Genomic DNA, 16603 nt, shown 5'->3' with positions numbered 1-16603 from the left:
GGGGTATGGTGTTTACATGAACTTAGAGAAACCCGGTTATTCAGTATCCCTGTATACATGATAAATACAGTATCCCGGTTTGTGATTACTGCGTCTTACATGCGTATGTGTGTTTCATTCATGTTTATTATTTACAACAGGAAGCGCAACTACTAGGAAATATGTAGGTCCGAAAATTTACAAATTAAAAATGCTGCCATGTTATAGGCTATAACTTAATAAAAGAAAGGTAAATTCAATGCAGACTGATCGGTTCATTGTAAAACATGCATTTATTGATGTAAAAGTGGTGATTTCTGTACACACGTTAGGCTACAGAGCCTCCAGACAGCGCTGCTCCTCCAATACACACATGAAGCTTCACTTTTACTTCAAATAAACTAATGCGACTGCCACAATTGTTAGATTTCATCAATGAAACCAGCATTTATCTCCTAAAAAGAATATAACCAGCCGGCTGTTAACCTCTAAAAACCTACGGGTAAGTTAATTAACGACCGTCTTCTCTCCCGAGGTGACGGAGTAGTCTGGCCGGCGAGCACGTCAGGAGACGGTGTTGCTGTCTCTGTGATGTCCCGGTCACAGCTCACACACGGGGAGCTTCACTCCTCCGAAAAACGTCGTAGCAAACTTGTAAACAGCCGTCATGTGGATAAACCGACCGCACATTGGGGATCTAAACAGTTACTTTCTCGCATGAAAAAAACAAACAAAAAAACTTAATAGTCTCCTCGTTGCTCCAGAATGCGCTCTTGTTGTCGCCGCCATTTTGTTATGTAACGTATCTATGGTAACAGTTACGTCAGCTGGCTGAGCAGCTTTCAGATATCGGGATACCGTGTTTACATGCTCCAGTATCCTGATTTCTTTCGGAGTTCTCCGGGCAGCAAAATCGGGTTTCTCAAAATCGGGATATGAGCTTATCCCGATTTCTGGAATCGGGAAATGGTGTTTACATGCGCAAACACAAATTCGGGGTACTTAAAAAACCCGATTGAAATCGGGGTACTGAAGTGCATGTAAACGCAGTCATTTAGTGATCTAGTGTTTCCTCTGCAGCCTCCACTCATATAAACCTGCATCTTTACATACAGTGTGTGTTACATAAGGAGTTGTTGACGTTGTTCCCTGCAGGTCGTGAGCGTCTGTCAGGGATCTTGGGGGTGAGCGCTGAGCGGGCCAGCCAGTTCCAGGACAGCTTCCTGCAGACCTACAGAGAAGTCCAGGCCTTCATCCAGAGGACCATCCAACTGTGTCACAAACAAGGTCCGAGGACATTGACATTCCTCTTGTGTCTCATCTCATGTACGAATAATTACCTCAAGGGTAAAGCAGAGAGAGTGGAGACGCACTCAGTAGCCAAATATTTATTTGTTAGATTCGAGGTCACGGTCAAATTAAAGGAACACTGTGGGTTAATGTGAAGAATTACAAATAAGAGAAACGTCCTCTCAGATATAACAAAATGTGTTTGCGTGTGTTTTGCTGCTGAAGGAGAGGATGTGCTTGCATTGGCAGGAATGAGACAAACTGCCGTGGGTCAATACTTGAGCAGGGGAAGGCGGGGGCAGGGAGGGGGGGGGGCAAGGTGGGCGGGGCACAATGGGAAGGAGGCTGATGGTTCAGATGGGACACTCTATTTATATTCTGACTGAACTGCCAACACAGCACACCTGAGACTTGAACACGCTCACACAAAATAGTGTGAAGTCTGCACTTTAACCCTCGTTGCGCATGGCGGGCGCACACGAGTCCGGTGTCAGGCAAGACAGATGCAGATCGGGATGCGGAGAAACATCAGACCTCGGCCTCTGGGCTTCTGATCCAATCCCATCTTGACTCCATCTCATGTGTGCTGCTGTATTGACCTCCCCGTCTGCTAATAAAACGCTGATGGGCTACACTGTAAACCAATTACACCTAAATCACATTAGTAGAAATCAGTGAGAAAAGAGCCACGTGTGTCACGGCGAGTCGACTTCTGCCGCTCTGTTGTTGCAGGGACAACCGGCTCCTTTGTCTTTTTGTTTTTGTGTAACAAGTGGTGACAGATAACCCTGCGCTGTGGTAAACAACAAGAATCAGGTCAGGGCGGCGGATATTTATACGCCTGCTGGGATGGCGGACACCTTTGTCACAAGTGCGGCTCACTTGACAGGTGCTCCATCACCGGCGGCGACACTCCCCTCCTCGCCTCGCCTCACCTTCCTCCCCCGTTTTCTTTTTTACCGGTGTTAGTTTTCCCAACCGAAGCGTTCTACCAAACAGTGGAAGCCTCCTTGTTCTCCGGGGGCAGAGTGATGATGCGCCAAACCGGTCGGCTTTAATTCAGCTCATCACCATGGTGATGCTCCCATCAGAGACGGTGCTGGGATTTATCTGCCCGGCTCGTCCCACACTCTCCCTGTCCCTCAGTCTGTCTGTCTGTTGCACTCTTTCTCTTTGTTTCTTTTTCTCTCCTCTTCTTTGCAATTCCCCTGTCTCTCTCTTGCTCTCACTTCGCTTAAGTCATTGTTTTCATATCGCCCCTCCTTTTTGTCACCTCCTCTCATTCCACAGCAGAGATTTAACTGATCGATAAAATAGTCTGTGCACTGTCAGACTCACCGCTGTGACTCCGGCGGCAGAAATTCATCTGCGCTGTGCCACTTTGCTCGCAGCTTATAGTCGATTAGTAACCGATACAGGTATATTTTGTTGAGATGTCGTCCATGCTGGCGGGCAGAGGAGAGATGAAGCGAGCACTGCAGGCTCTGTTACTGTCATATTTGTGGGAAATGTATTGATAAAGAAAATGTGAAGGTGAGGTCAGTGTCACAGTGTGGCTATGGAGAGAAGAAAATAAAAAAAGCAGAGGATAAAGAACAAAGATATAACAAAGGCTGCAAAGATGAAGACAGAAACAGGAATGTTTTGAATAGTTTTTATTATATGCTCATACAGTAGTCGTATCTGCTGCGGCTGTGCTTTTCTGAATGGCCCACACACTGTTTGACACTCGCTGCCTTTGATATTAAAAAGAGATAACGCCGCCACTTCCACACTGTGGGTAAGTCCGTCTTGTTGTTCTTCATATCTTACTCATTTCATTAATGCTCTCAGGATGAAGGCCATACATTGACTTTTAAAAGACTGTCGGAGATATATATTTATAAATAAAGATGAAGACAGGGACACAACACAGGGAAACACAGAGATGAAAAAGCAGCCAAGTCCTCTGAAGCTGACGACAGACACAGGGGAAGTCTTGGTCGGCGCAGAGATGTAAACACCCTGCTGTGCTAACACTCAGACATAAGAAACGTCCTGACTCTGATGCACCATCAAAACTGTTCATGCACAACTGCATTTGGATATTTCAACTGCAAACTACAGAGAAATGAGCTGCCCGTGACTTCTTATTACTGAAAATATAAGGATTTGGAGTTAAGCTGTTGCTTCTGCCTTGATGTGTTCTGTCATAGATTTCAGCACATCACCAACGAATGAAAGCAAAACTGAGCTGTGTAGACAGCTCCGGGCAAAACACTACAAAGAAATGATGGGAAAAATAAACTTTTTTTTATTCTCTGAAAGGTTTTGCTGCCTAAATTTTTTTGTTATTGGATGTATGTAATGATCCTTAAAGGGATGGTTCAACATTTTGGCGAATTCGCCTATTGCCATAATCCCTATAGTCTTACGAGTAGGTTCATTACCTTTAATTGTCGATGCAAGCTGTTTTTAGATCGGTGGGGCAGAGACGTGAGCTGCTCAGCTAATGCAACGAAAACGCGCGGTATTTCCACATTTCCCTCATCAAACTCATCAAATACACAATTGTCCACTCTCGTGGACAAGTTGTGACCTGCACATTCACCACGCTATGAGATAATAGCAGAACGTCACGAGACAGAGTTGTTTTCGAGGCAAATGCAGAGACTGCTTGCTGAAAAACTGCCCCCGATGGGAACGCGCATCACAGTGGCGTACCACTGAACATTAATGAAAGATGAGGTCGAATCGTTGCCCAAAATCTTGTTTCCAGTGCTGCCGTCCATCAAACAGACAACCACTTTCTCTAAACCACTGACCATGAAAAACACTTGCATTGCGTCCTTCTGTGAATTGAACACCTCGGCCTATTGAATATGAAAAACCCCACACATTCCTGTGTGATTCACAAGCCCTACCTGTCCATAAATGGAAAACATTTGTACGATGTGTTTTTCACTGACCCACAGTGCACTGCTGCACATCCCTGTCATCGGGCCCCAGAACTAAAGGTCACATTCCTAGTGAGAAGGTCACACTCATGTGTCATGGGTCAATTCACAGTGAGGAGAGGGTTTTTGTGTTTCTCACTATTGGCGTGTGCTCATTTCCTATGCATTTATGCTTGTGTACGTGATTGTGTGTGTATGAGTGAGTGTGTATGAGTGAGTGTGTGTGTGTGTGTGTTCGGGGGAAGAAGGTCTTTCAGGTTTCATGCCCTGGTTGGCTTTCCCCATAGTAAGGGATACGAGAGGGATTTAGCCGTAAAGCCAGCTCCATTGTTGTCCAGCTGGTGGAATGTACTGGTCTCACTGTGTGTGAGTGTGTGTCGGTGTGTGTGTATGTGTTTGTGTGTGTTGCATACCTGCATATGATAATGGGTGTGTGTTTCTGTGCACATCACGTCACTGCACATTCTTATGTTGCCTTGCAGTGTGTTTCTGCAACTGGACTGGGAATGAAAACATGTGTTTCTTCTTTGCCTCTGTGTGTGTGTGTGTGTCTCGTGGAGGCCGTGGTTTGTGTGCATGAGTGTGTGTGTGTGTGTGTGTGTGGGTGGGTGGGTGTATGCTTGTGTCATTGTAAGCCTGCTGTTACCATAATCACCTATAATGCTGTATCAACAAATGACCTTTCATGAAACTGTTCCCTTCAAATCGCACTCTGTAGCTTTTAGTTCTGCTCAGTGTGGGACGACAGACGACTGAAAGGAGGGAGGAGGTCAAGAAAAACTGTTTCCATCCAGACTTATACTGTAGATCAAAATATGATCCAAGATCTTTAAGTTGTTTCACTCTTGAAGTTTTTTTTGGCTCGGCCTAATCTTGACTTTGAACCTCCTACTTGCAGACATACTGTAAGTAACTGTTGAGTACAGTGTCACGCAAACGTTTGGGCACCCCTGGTCGAAATGTCTGTTAATGTAAACAGTTAAAGCAAATGATCTCCAAAAGGCATCAAGTTAAACATTAAACACTTTTGTGCAATATTTGAAGCAATTTCAGTGTATTATTTTTGTTTTCTACAAGTTGTGTGAGTAAAAAAGGGAAACAAAGCTTAGCAGCAGCCTGCAAAGGAATGAGAAACCCAGGAGACTTCAGCTCTCGGATAACTTTGACCAAGGTATCAGACAAGATATGTACTATATGATAGTTTCCAAAGGGGGGGCTACGAAGTACTAACTATGCAGAGTGGCCAAACCTTTGCTGCTGGTCCTTTTCCTTTTCTGTTACTTGATGAAAATAAAAAATAGAATTGTGTTGTGTTTCAAATGTAAAGTGAATGTGTCGTCTGTAACTTTATGCCTTTTGGAGATCAAAGTTATCTGAGAGCTCAAGTCTCCTGGGTTTCCCATTCTGTTGCAGGCTGCTGCTTTGTTTCCATGTTTCACTCTAAAACTGTAGAAAACAAAAAATAATACACTGATATTGCTTAGAATATTGCAAAAGAATGTTTAATGTTTAACTTTAAGCCTTTTGGAGATAATTTAATTTCATCTTCCACTTGCTGAACTGTTCACATTAACAGACATTTTGACCTGTGGTGCCCAAACTTTTGCATGACAGTGACTATTCAGATATATTTAATGTTTTTCTTTCTTATCTAGGCTATGTGTTATCCATCATGGGTCGCCGGCGGACCCTCCCTCACATCAACTCTCCAGATTGGCCCGTCCGCATGCAGGCTGAAAGGCAAGCTGTCAACTTCATGGTCCAAGGTATGATGATCACTGACACTTAAGCCGCATGTGTGCACAATTACAACACAATCATCATTTGCGTGATTCTGTTTTCTGTGTGTGTGTCCAGGTTCTGCTGCCGATCTCTGTAAGATGGCCATGATCAGGATCTTCGACCTGGTCTCCTCCAGCTCCTCGCTCTCCGCCAGGTACACGGGAGGAGGATGCTCACATTACAAACCATTTCCCCGAACTCTGTATCTCCTCCTCCTCCTTCTCTCCTTTCACACATCCACTGTAAGAAAATACACACCGGCTCTTCACACTGTGCATCTGTGTGAAGCTATAGAGGAAAAAACATGGCCCTATAATTACAGACAGGAACTGACTGAGTCTCTCATGTCTAAACACATAAGAAGCATTCAGTGGTTAACCAGCCAACAACATATTTGAAGCATGTTCCTGAATGAGGCCCAGCTTTCAGCTAGAGTAAACAGCCTTCAGGCCAGAGACAAAATACACCAGGATTAGATTAGGTATGTTGGAGGAGAAGAGAGAGAGTGAGGACTTGAGTATGTTCATGAATATATATATAATTGTATTATTATTATTATTATTATTATTATTATTATGTGTATTATGAGTAGTTGTGGTAGTGACGTACTAGTGTTTGTACCTGCAGGCTGATAGCGCAGCTCCACGATGAGCTTCTGTATGAAGTGGAGGACTCCCAGCTGGAACACTTTGCAAGTATGTGAACACATTCCAGTATTAACACCCGTCACTACATAATTTCACATTGTTACATCATTAATGTCACAAAGCATAATAATGTGCACTGCATTTTATAATAATATAAATAATGCATACTATTCTGTCATAACACTACTACGCTAATATTAATCTTTAATTTAAATACATCTACCGTTATAATATTAGCATATTGTTATTATTCCTCTTGTGTGCTATCATATAGATGACTATTATTTCATTTTTAAATGCTATTGTGGCTCATTTATGTAACAAATTTTACAATTTATAGTGTGTTAAATTGATATGTGCATTGATGTGGTTGTGATAACAGGTTATTTTTTGTGTGTGTGTGTGTGTGTGTGTGTGTGTGTGTGTGTGTGTGTAGCTCTGGTGAAGAGCACCATGGAGTCCCTGCAGCACATCGACCATCTGGGCATCCACCTCAAGGTGACTGGCTGAGTGCAATCATTCAGCTTCCTAACTAGTGTCAATTGTCACGCTGAGAGATTTCACACCACACCGCTACCATAACTACCTTTGTTGTTCAACCATGGCACACAAGGTTTTGGTTTTGTTGCCATGGCACCCCAAGCTACTGGATATGTACACAATAAAGACTATACTGTATGAGCAGAGGGGGAAGGAGCTTGACCATTCACCACATTACTACCTTAAGTGAGGTTGATAGTTTTGTTGTTTTTTAAGACTCAGAAATCATCTTTTCTGTTTTCTTTTTTCTGTAAAACCAGCAGTTATTACCCACTCACTGAAATACTGACTGTTAAACACGCAGACACACCCACAACTGGTGAATACGAGAGCGTGTGTATTGGATTAATCTTCTAATGACTGTATGTTTTGACACTGGTCTTGTGTTGGTAATCACTTCATCAATGAATGTAGGTCACTACATGACATCTAGACACATATACGCTAACAACCTGACACACATCCCCTCTCCTCTGTGTGTGTGTGTGTGTGTGTGTGTGTGTGTGTGTGTGTGTGTGTGTGTGTGTATCCTTCCCAGGTCCCCCTGAAGGTGGCGATCTCCAGTGGGAAGTCCTGGGGGTCCATGTCTGAGCTTCACGTCCCCCCACTGTCTCCCTCTGCACCTCTTTGAAAAAATCATATACTTTACTTTTTTTCACCCACATCTTTCTCTGAGTTTTCTCTTTCCACCTCTCTCTCTCTCTCTCTCTCTCTCTCTTTCAGTCTGTCTCTCTCTCCGCCTCTCTCCTCACTTGTCCTGCATCCACATCGCTATGGAAACCAGGCAGCTGCAGCTCCTTCCAGCTCCCAGTTCGCGCTTTCACTCCATCCGTATCCTGGGGCAACGGCAGGAACCACAGACTGGATTGCGCCAGTTCTCTTTTTTCTCTCTCTCTCTCTCCTTCTCCATCCTGAAAAAAGAAATTCCTCCTCCTCCTCTGTTTTCACACTATCTTGTTAAGACCAATGTGTTTTCTCTGCCTCATTGCCAAGGTGAAGCTACACATTTGACGGAGAGCTCGATATATATCGGTTCATAAATTTGGTTGTTAGACTGATGACTGGTTGAGTGACTGTAAATCTGTTCTACTGAAGACCTGTTGTTTTTATGCTTTGTTAGTGTTGAATAAAACTTTATTTATTCTGTTCTTATGTTCCCTGGGTGACCTGTCATCCTTTTTTACATGATTTTCTTTGTATGTCAGACACTAGTCCTTAATTGATGAAGCTAATATGCTGATTCCATCTTTGTGTATTTGTAGAGACGATGCTTTTATTAACAGAAAAAATGAAGAATAAATAAATAATAATCTTGTATTTCAACAAGTAAATTCCCTGACAGAGTTCATGTCAACCTAAATTGAAGTAGAATGATTTAAGAGAGAGATAAAACCAAGAAAAATAGAGCAATGGAGGGTTTTTAAAAGCGTCTTTCATACTTAGCAGATATTCGGTGACATTAACGCCGTATGTTCAGGGACACTTGTCTTTGATAAACTCCACCTATCTTGTGTTGCATTCAACTGATTCAAAGCAGATGATCTAATTTCTGCTCAGCTGTGAGCATCCAGCGCCTCTCTCTCTCCGGCTCATCTTTTATCTGCTCACTTGGCTCCAGCCCACCCTCCCCTTTGTCTTGTTCATGCCTCAGTCACACACACACACACACACACACACACATATACACACACATTCCACGAATGCTCGTACACAAGCATAAACACACGGTGGAGAAGCATGTGCGCTCCACCACTCAGACACAGTCACCGGCTTCCAGGCACACTGACCGAGTTTCCTTTCCTCTGGCAGCCACAGAGAGACACTTTCAATCTTTTTGTCCCCTTTTATACTGTCCTCCAATTAAGACCCTTTGAGCCTCCAAAATGGGCCTTAGCAGAACTATATACCATGTGACATTTCAAACAAAGCCTAACCCCCATGTCCTATTTGAAATGTCGCCTCGCGTTGGCCACTAATTACAGGGACTTGTCACTATTTAAGTCGGTGGTAAAGGTGGCGTGTAGGATATCCAGCGGTTCCTGTCTTGTCGTGTATTTACATCCCCTCTCTCTCTCTCTTTTTTTTTTTCAGCGGGCCCTTCACTTTGCCTGTTGAACCCGCCGGCAGGAATGTGCTCTCCATGTGCTGATGTGAGTGAAGCTTTTCTCACCAGGTCAGTATGAGCAGTTCGGAGCCACGGCAAATGGACAGTGTTATGGAAATCTGCCCCCTCTCTATTCTCTCATTGTTCCGTGGTTGAAGGGGTTGCAAGGCCTTCTCCCCCCCCCCTTTTTTTTTGAGAGGGGAGTGTGAGACTGGTATGTGCAAATTCTAGAGAGCACTCTGCACTTTTGGAGTAGGGGTGTTCAAAAGGAGGCTTTGAGGTAAAACAAACACTAATAAAGCAGTTTTCCAGGATTTTTTAAACCCCCTTTGTTTGTGTTAAGGAAACAGGAACCAAATTAAAATACAGTAACAGATGCAGGAGAAAAGAAAGAACCACCGACATCGCTATTTATCTTGGATTTAAATATAGTTTTTAACATAATGAGTGAGATTATGAGGATGCTCATTTATCTGACTGATGTAATGACCTGTGCCGTTAACAGGAGCCGAGGCCTGACGGTCCCTCTGAAGACTACAGTTGTCAGGGGCAACAGCATGAGCCCCCCCACCCCCACCCCCTTTAGCTGCCATGGCGACTGTGAGATGTGTAAGTAGACCCAGCAATACAATATCCTCACGGCTGCGATTACTGACATTTATGACACTCCACATCTAATATTAACCTCAAACTGTTCTCTGTGTGTAGTATTTCCCTTCTCTACGCTCTCACGGTTCACAATAATAATAATAATAAAAAAATCAGTTTGCGGTTGCGACGTATAAAAGCTTAATGCATCATCATTTTTAATTGATACAATATATGTACATCCATGTTTCAATCATCGTCATAATGCAAGAAATCCCATCTTTACATCTATACAGAGTTCCAGTTGTTGTCAGTATAAAAGAAAGCGTTAATCACAATAATAATCGTAATCCCAGTGTGGTAATACTGCAGTCTCCCAAAGGAATGGCAGAAGAAAGGGAACTGAAAGCTAATAGACCCCAATAAAAACCAGGTTGTCGCTGCAGTCTCACTGAGGTCGGGGCAGACCGGTTGAACCACCACCGCCACCGCCGCCACCTATACACGATGCTTTACCGTACGGCCTCTCTCTGACCTGCTTCTTCATCTCCCTGGGAACATTTGCTACTCGTCCGTTCTGCACATGAGAGTCTGGAACCACATCTCCATCATTTTCCTCCTTCTTCCTGTAACCTCTGTAACCCACCGGGCCTCAGGCACTATTTACTCATCGCTCCACTTTACATGCCTAAGGGCCTCTTTTCTCAAATTCCTCACCCTAGCCAAAGTCAAAGCACCCTTTCCTTCCCCCTTCACATCCCCTAATGCCCCCCCACCCCAACAAAACAAAAAAAATATTACAAAGTTCCCTCAGTTGCAATTTTACCCCCCCCCTCCCCCCTCTAAGTCCATCCATCTCATCCATCAATCCATCCATCCATCTATCCCTGCTCCCATTCCTCCATCCTGGCCGGCTGGTTGACCTGCCTGCCTCCCCACAGTGTGGCTGCATATCAATCCCCTGCTGTGCTTTGTGCGGGTTGGTTTCCTGGCAACAGACAACAGCCATGACAGGGCTCCAGGGCAGAGAGAGAGAGAGAGAGAGAGCCCCCCCTTTTTTTTTTTTGCTCTGCAGCAGCCTGCTATAGCTGGATAGCTCAGTCCGCAGCAGCCACTGATATTAATGGCCGTGACTGGTGTGTGCTATATGCTAAGTGAGCTGCTGCAGTCGCGGTGTGTTTGAGGCTCTCTCTGACGACGCGAGAGCTCAAGCAGACAGGCAGGATAAGGAAGGCTGTGTCCGAACCCCCCATCAGCGTGGGACAGAGACACCGGGGCTAAGATGGCGCGCACTGTGGACCCTGAAGGTGGCTGCCATTAGTCAGTATGGGATTATTGTGAGGTAGTACAGATTAAGACACCTGCACTACTGTAGAATCTCTATATTAGTGCTGTAAATATCTTTAAAATATATCTTATATATTTTAAATCCACAGTTTCTGTTACAAAAGGAGTAAAAATGACCCCCAGATGCTATTTACAGTAAAATATACTTTACAACTTTACAGTTACTAACTTGCAGATTCAAAAAAAGACTTTGAATCTCACTTGTAAGAAAAGTCAACATGTTTGAGCGCTGTGGTTCTGGCAGCTGCAGCATGTTTTTAATTGATCGTTTTCAGTCGTACTGACGGAGAAGTGAAATTGCAGTGCATGTCTCAGTGGTACAAGTTAATCGGAAGTCTTTGTGGTTAATTCAAAGCTCAGTTAGGAGACTAACAGCAGGTAGCGCCTTCAGAGTGCGGCTACGCCATCTTTTTCTTTCCTGTCTGCTTGAGCTGCTCATCCTTTAGCATCCATTATCCCCCTCTTGTCATTTCCCCCCATTTCTCTATTGACATCTGTACAAATATGCAGAGGTACACCTGTGTACTTCAACTTTGAGTTTTTAAAAAACACATCTTTGACACCTCTTTGTAAAGAAAAATACAAAAAACAGAAACATTTTACAATCAAACACCCCTTCAGGCTTCGATATAATGAGTGGTAACATTGCAATGCCAATACTGCGATGGCATCACTGCCACTAAATTGGTACAGTATAAGGGATATAACATCAATGCAGCATTTCATGTTTTTAATAAAATCCTTGTACATGAGTAGGTCATTATTTTGTGGTTTTGACTGTTGTTTGTTTATTGCTTGATTAGATGGCACCTGGGCAGGATTTTTTTTCCAAATAATACCAAATAAGTATAGGGTTGTGTTGAACAAAATATAACCAAACCACGTGAGGAATAAAAATGCAGCAATTACTGTCACCTTTGGCAAATATCCACCTCCAAAAATAGCCGTGGGTCGTAGCATGAATTATATATTATGGTATCATGTCATGTATATATGCTAAAGATACATACAGTCAATAATACAGGAGAAAGAGAAAAACTTTATCCATACTCTTCATAGGAAATATTAAAAAAAAAAAAAAAAAATCAAAACTACCTGTACTGTAATAGCAAAACAAGACACAATTGTGCTACAAGTGCTTATGTGTTCTTGGCACCTGTGGCCTCAGTCCAGAGTGAGTCCTTCCATATTTGCCACAGTGGAGCAAAGTCCTCACCAGAGGTAGAGAGAGAGAGGGAGTCCATACTGTGGAGCTCTGATGGTGCAGACCTCCTCCTGCAGCCCCCACCACACCACACCCCCCCTCCCCTTTGTGTAACTGGTACATTCCTCCCTCGCCCCTCGCCCTCCTCCTTAGGTGGAACATTCCAGGCGACAGCCATCTTCTGAGACAAAAGTTAACTCCATTGGGATTGGTTAAAACCAGCAAAGATGACAGGTTGCAGTAAATTATACATTAGCAATAGTAGAGATACGGCTATTTACAATCACACAAAATGTCTAACATCTAATGTAGTGGTTTAATCACTTGATGAAAGAACCAATAGCTGCTTTTCACCCCCTTTTTCCACTTTGCTTCTCATTGATAATGTAAAAAATAAAATAAAAAAAAAGCAACCAGGAAAGATTCAAAACATAAAAAAGAAAATCCTTCTATGACCGTATATGTTGGCAGTTTACATTCATGCCTGTGAGTGTTCACCCCCAAGGCTGTTGAGCATTGACACACACCATCAAAGTAGTACAACACACCCACAGGATCTGTACATTTGTGCAGTTTCAAATTCTATGCTCCTTCACCATAAGAGAAAAAGAAAAGAAAAGAAAAACATAATAAAATATTGATCATGACAAGTATTGGTATTTTTACCGTTTGGCTTTTTGAACATCCAGAATTGAACGTGGCCCCTTGTTTCAGGGTTAAAATAATAATAATAATGTTGAAGTTGAAGCTTCAGTAGCCTCAGCTTGTGCCTCTGTGTCTGCCGTCAGAGAGAGAGCATCAGATGATCATTTTTGGGTTCTCAAGCACTCTAAACTAAAAGAGCCGTCTCCAGCTGGAGAGGCCTTTATGCAGCATACCTTCTCAAACCTCAACCAATAGGAAAGCACACTCGCACTCAAACACAAATCACAGAAAACCAAACAGAAGAATAGTGAGATTGTTTTTGGATTGTACATCAGCAGAACATTTCAGAGGAATGGGTCGTCGTAACTAAATTTACACTCTGGTAGAAGTTGCATACAGTTTTTAATTACTACATTCTAACACTGGGTATGCAATACCAGTTTTAAATGGGAGGTGAGACTTCACAGGGTGTAGCATAGCATTCACATGAAGTACAAAACAGACATAAATGCATTATAGTCAGTGCACTTCATCTTTACAATTCAAAATCACCCTTCAACTACCTTAAGCCATGCAGTCCACAAGATGTATGAAACTTGTTTGATTCCAGTGCATAAGGCCTTGGCAAAGGCGTTTTTGAATATGACTTTTGTTCAAAGTATGTACCAATACGGATAAGAATTTCTCCCACAATCCATGAAGGAGCATTTTAAATTTCATCAGGCAAAAAAAAAAAAACTGAGATTGGCAGCAGCAGAAATGGCTCAGAATTGACAGACTTCACATTCTTCAATGAGATCCACCCAGACTACAGTTTATTGTACAATCCACTTCAGCAAAGCCCACCTCTCACTCTCAACCTTCAGACCTCACCCAAGTCTTATAAAGACTGAGTCATACAGTAAGGACCTTCACCCACTGGCACAAGTCGTTTGACAGTCCAAATTAGTCTCTGTGTTTCTACAGTAAACCTCGGTATCTTAAAGATTTTACATTAGATGAAGTAGGTGGTTTATATACTGTATATAGTCTGATTCTTATATTTGGAGACAAGCCGGACAAGATTTGGTGTTGTGTGTCCTACTGGCTGTTGTGTCCTGTTACCTAGTTTCCCCTCTTAGTTTTAGTGGGAAGTTTGGATTTACTGTATGAAGGTCAGTGGAAGCTGTTGCTCCAGAAACGTCACAAAATACAGTCTGGTCCTCTTCTCTCTCTCCCCAGCAACAACCAAAGTTCAAAGCAGATGCATCAAGGTGGTGTGAGGCATCCTCCATATGTTGGCCCAATGAAAACATCTGATGCATTTACTTTTTTTTCCTTCTTTTTTTTTAAACAATACTGTTTGATGCTTTCGGTGCATTTTGTGCCTTGCGTTTACTTTAGAATAGAATCTCATAGGGAAATCTTAAGTTGACTGAAAATTAAAAGACAAAGAACTATCCAGTCGCTAAGCCTCTTCTAGACATGTTTCATTTCACATGGTTTAAACAAAGTGAAGGAACAAGGGGAAGAAGCCTTAGTACAGTGGGACCTGACATACGTAGACTTGTCTCAGCAGCTTGAAGTAGCTAACATCAAGTTTTGTCCATTGTGGGGATTATGTACAGTCGTACATCCCTAATTAAGAATAAATGTAAGATGCAAAAGAAAACAGACATTGTACTTTATCTTTCTAGACTTTTAGCTGACCAGGAAATACAGCTGTTTACACCTGGAGCAAATCTAAATTTCTGACCTCAGTGCCTGTGCGTCCTTTATCTGCTTACGATAAACTAGGCAAAGGGCTTGGTGACTGACAGATATGGGATTGAAATAAAAGGGAGTACTTGTTTTCTTGTGCATCGTTCATCAAATGCCCGTTGAAGAGCTTACCTTAGTCCTGCAAAACATTTGGGGACTTAACTACAAGCTGGTTTAATAGAAGAAGAGTTATGATGCCCTCACTTACACTGTGATCCAGGAGGATTTTTTCCCCCCTTGGCCGGTGCCAGATAAATCTGCAGACGAATCAATAACTGCTTTCAAATTTAGCAAGGTTTTTTTTTTCTTAAAGATTGGGCTAAGATTTCTAAACGATAGCTGGCTCCATCCCTAAAGATTTATGAGCACTGGCTAGTGGCTGGTATTGATCTCACAACCTGGTGTTGATAACACAGAATTAAGGTAATTTAAAATAAAATAAACCATTATATAAAAATAAAAGAAAAAATGCAAATCTGTGATTCCACTGTATGCCATGTGCTAGGAGTTTCTCCCCTAAAAGTTATATTATCATTCAAAGACACATTTCATGCAAATGGTACAATTTTTCTTTTTCTTTTTTTTCCAAACAAAGAAACACACATTTCTTTTATATGTTCATCTAAAAAAGAAGCTTATTTTCTTTTTATATATAGTTATATTTATATATACATACATATATATTTATTGTAAATATATATATATGTGTATATCAGTTAATTCTTTTTTCTACACTTTTCCAGGGCAGGCACCGTACACACACTGGGTACAGAGGCATGCCACACTTGCATTGCTTTTTGCATTCTACAGTTGGTTGGCTGGCAGGCACGATGTCATCCAGGCAGCGCTGCAGTTGGTGAGTGTATCCTATGTCTGCACTGACTCCAAACACACACACGCACACACACACACACACACACACACACACACACACACACACACACACACACACACACACACACACACACACACTGTTGCATCTTCTGTGTCACATCCATACTCATATAACCAAACGTTGTCCCTTGCATCCTGGCCCCTGTGCATAGTTGCAGAGGCGGCGTCACACTGCCTAGATGACATCAGAGTCGGGGGGTCGGGGGGGTGGGGTTTAGGTTTAGGTTTAGGGTTGGTCCAACAAGCTTCAAATGGAATAATAAAAGCAGTGCAGCAAGGCTCTGTGGCGCATGCAGAGATGGGCAGGGCGTCGGGGGTGGAGGGGGAGAGAATGGGTCGGGCCTGGGACAGAAAAAGTCAAAGGTCGGTGGAGGGTGTTCAGGGTTCGAATGGAAGGTGTGGGGTCTAGCCCAGGGTTGCAGACAGATTCATGAATGGGGGGGAGGGGAGAGTTTGAAGGGAAAGGGTGGCAAGGCAAAGAGGGTCAGTGCTAACTTCATGACGATTACGTTTGTATTCAGTTTTTTTCTTTTTTTTCTCCTTATGTGATTTTTTTGGTTGTATTTTTCATTTTATATTTTTGCTTTTTACAAATGGTTTAATGACACAACATAGGCTCAGAGTAGTGGATGGCTGAATCTACTGCTGGTTGTATGTTCAGAGGATGGAGATGGAGAGAGGTGTTATGGGAGAGAAACTTTGACGTTTAGTTTGCTACATGAGTTTTCAACCGTATACTACAATATAAATAAACAGAGGGAGGGAGTAACACTAATGCCAGTATATTGGTTTAAATAATTATTTGCTATTTGTGCTCAGTTATGTACTGTAGGGTTGCAAGTATTGCCAGTAGTCATGTCTTACCCAAGTTGTTCCCCAATAACCTGGATTAAGGACGTGGAGCGTA

The 16603-nt window shown here is 42.7% G+C and overlaps 1 protein-coding gene and 1 long non-coding RNA gene across 3 annotated transcripts in view; one reads left to right on the top strand and one right to left on the bottom strand.

The window, feature by feature from the left end:
• poln (polymerase (DNA directed) nu) overlaps window positions 1–8330 on the top strand; it is a 62742-nt gene extending 54412 nt beyond the window's left edge. Inside the window, exons 23-28 of one of the 2 annotated variants that reach the window (XR_015038201.1) lie at window positions 1135–1266; window positions 5861–5971; window positions 6063–6189; window positions 6410–6468; window positions 6615–6682; window positions 7071–7134. Coding sequence is in view for 1 of the 2 variants with exons in the window: in XM_085806245.1 (XP_085662371.1) it covers window positions 1135–1266; window positions 5861–5971; window positions 6063–6141; window positions 6615–6682; window positions 7071–7132; window positions 7713–7805 (545 nt within the window). In the remaining variant the exon portion in view is untranslated. Of the gene's footprint in view, window positions 1–1134; window positions 1267–5860; window positions 5972–6062; window positions 6190–6409; window positions 6469–6614; window positions 6683–7070; window positions 7135–7712 lie in introns of those variants that run through there. The other variant, XM_085806245.1, reaches the window with a different exon arrangement.
• Window positions 8331–10060: 1730 nt separating this feature from the next.
• LOC146969168 (uncharacterized) lies at window positions 10061–15900 on the bottom strand. The gene is made up of 2 exons (XR_015038206.1): window positions 15737–15900; window positions 10061–15684 (listed from the first exon to the last, which is right to left on the bottom strand). It is a non-coding gene; the product is annotated as an uncharacterized LOC146969168 (long non-coding RNA).
• Between the last annotated feature and the right edge of the window lie 703 nt (window positions 15901–16603).

Source organism: Trachurus japonicus, chromosome 18, assembly GCF_045865225.1.
Source record: "Trachurus japonicus isolate A0001 chromosome 18, Traja_1.0".
NCBI classification, from domain to species: Eukaryota; Metazoa; Chordata; class Actinopteri; order Carangiformes; family Carangidae; genus Trachurus; species Trachurus japonicus.
This window is presented reverse-complemented; position numbering and strand designations above follow the sequence as displayed.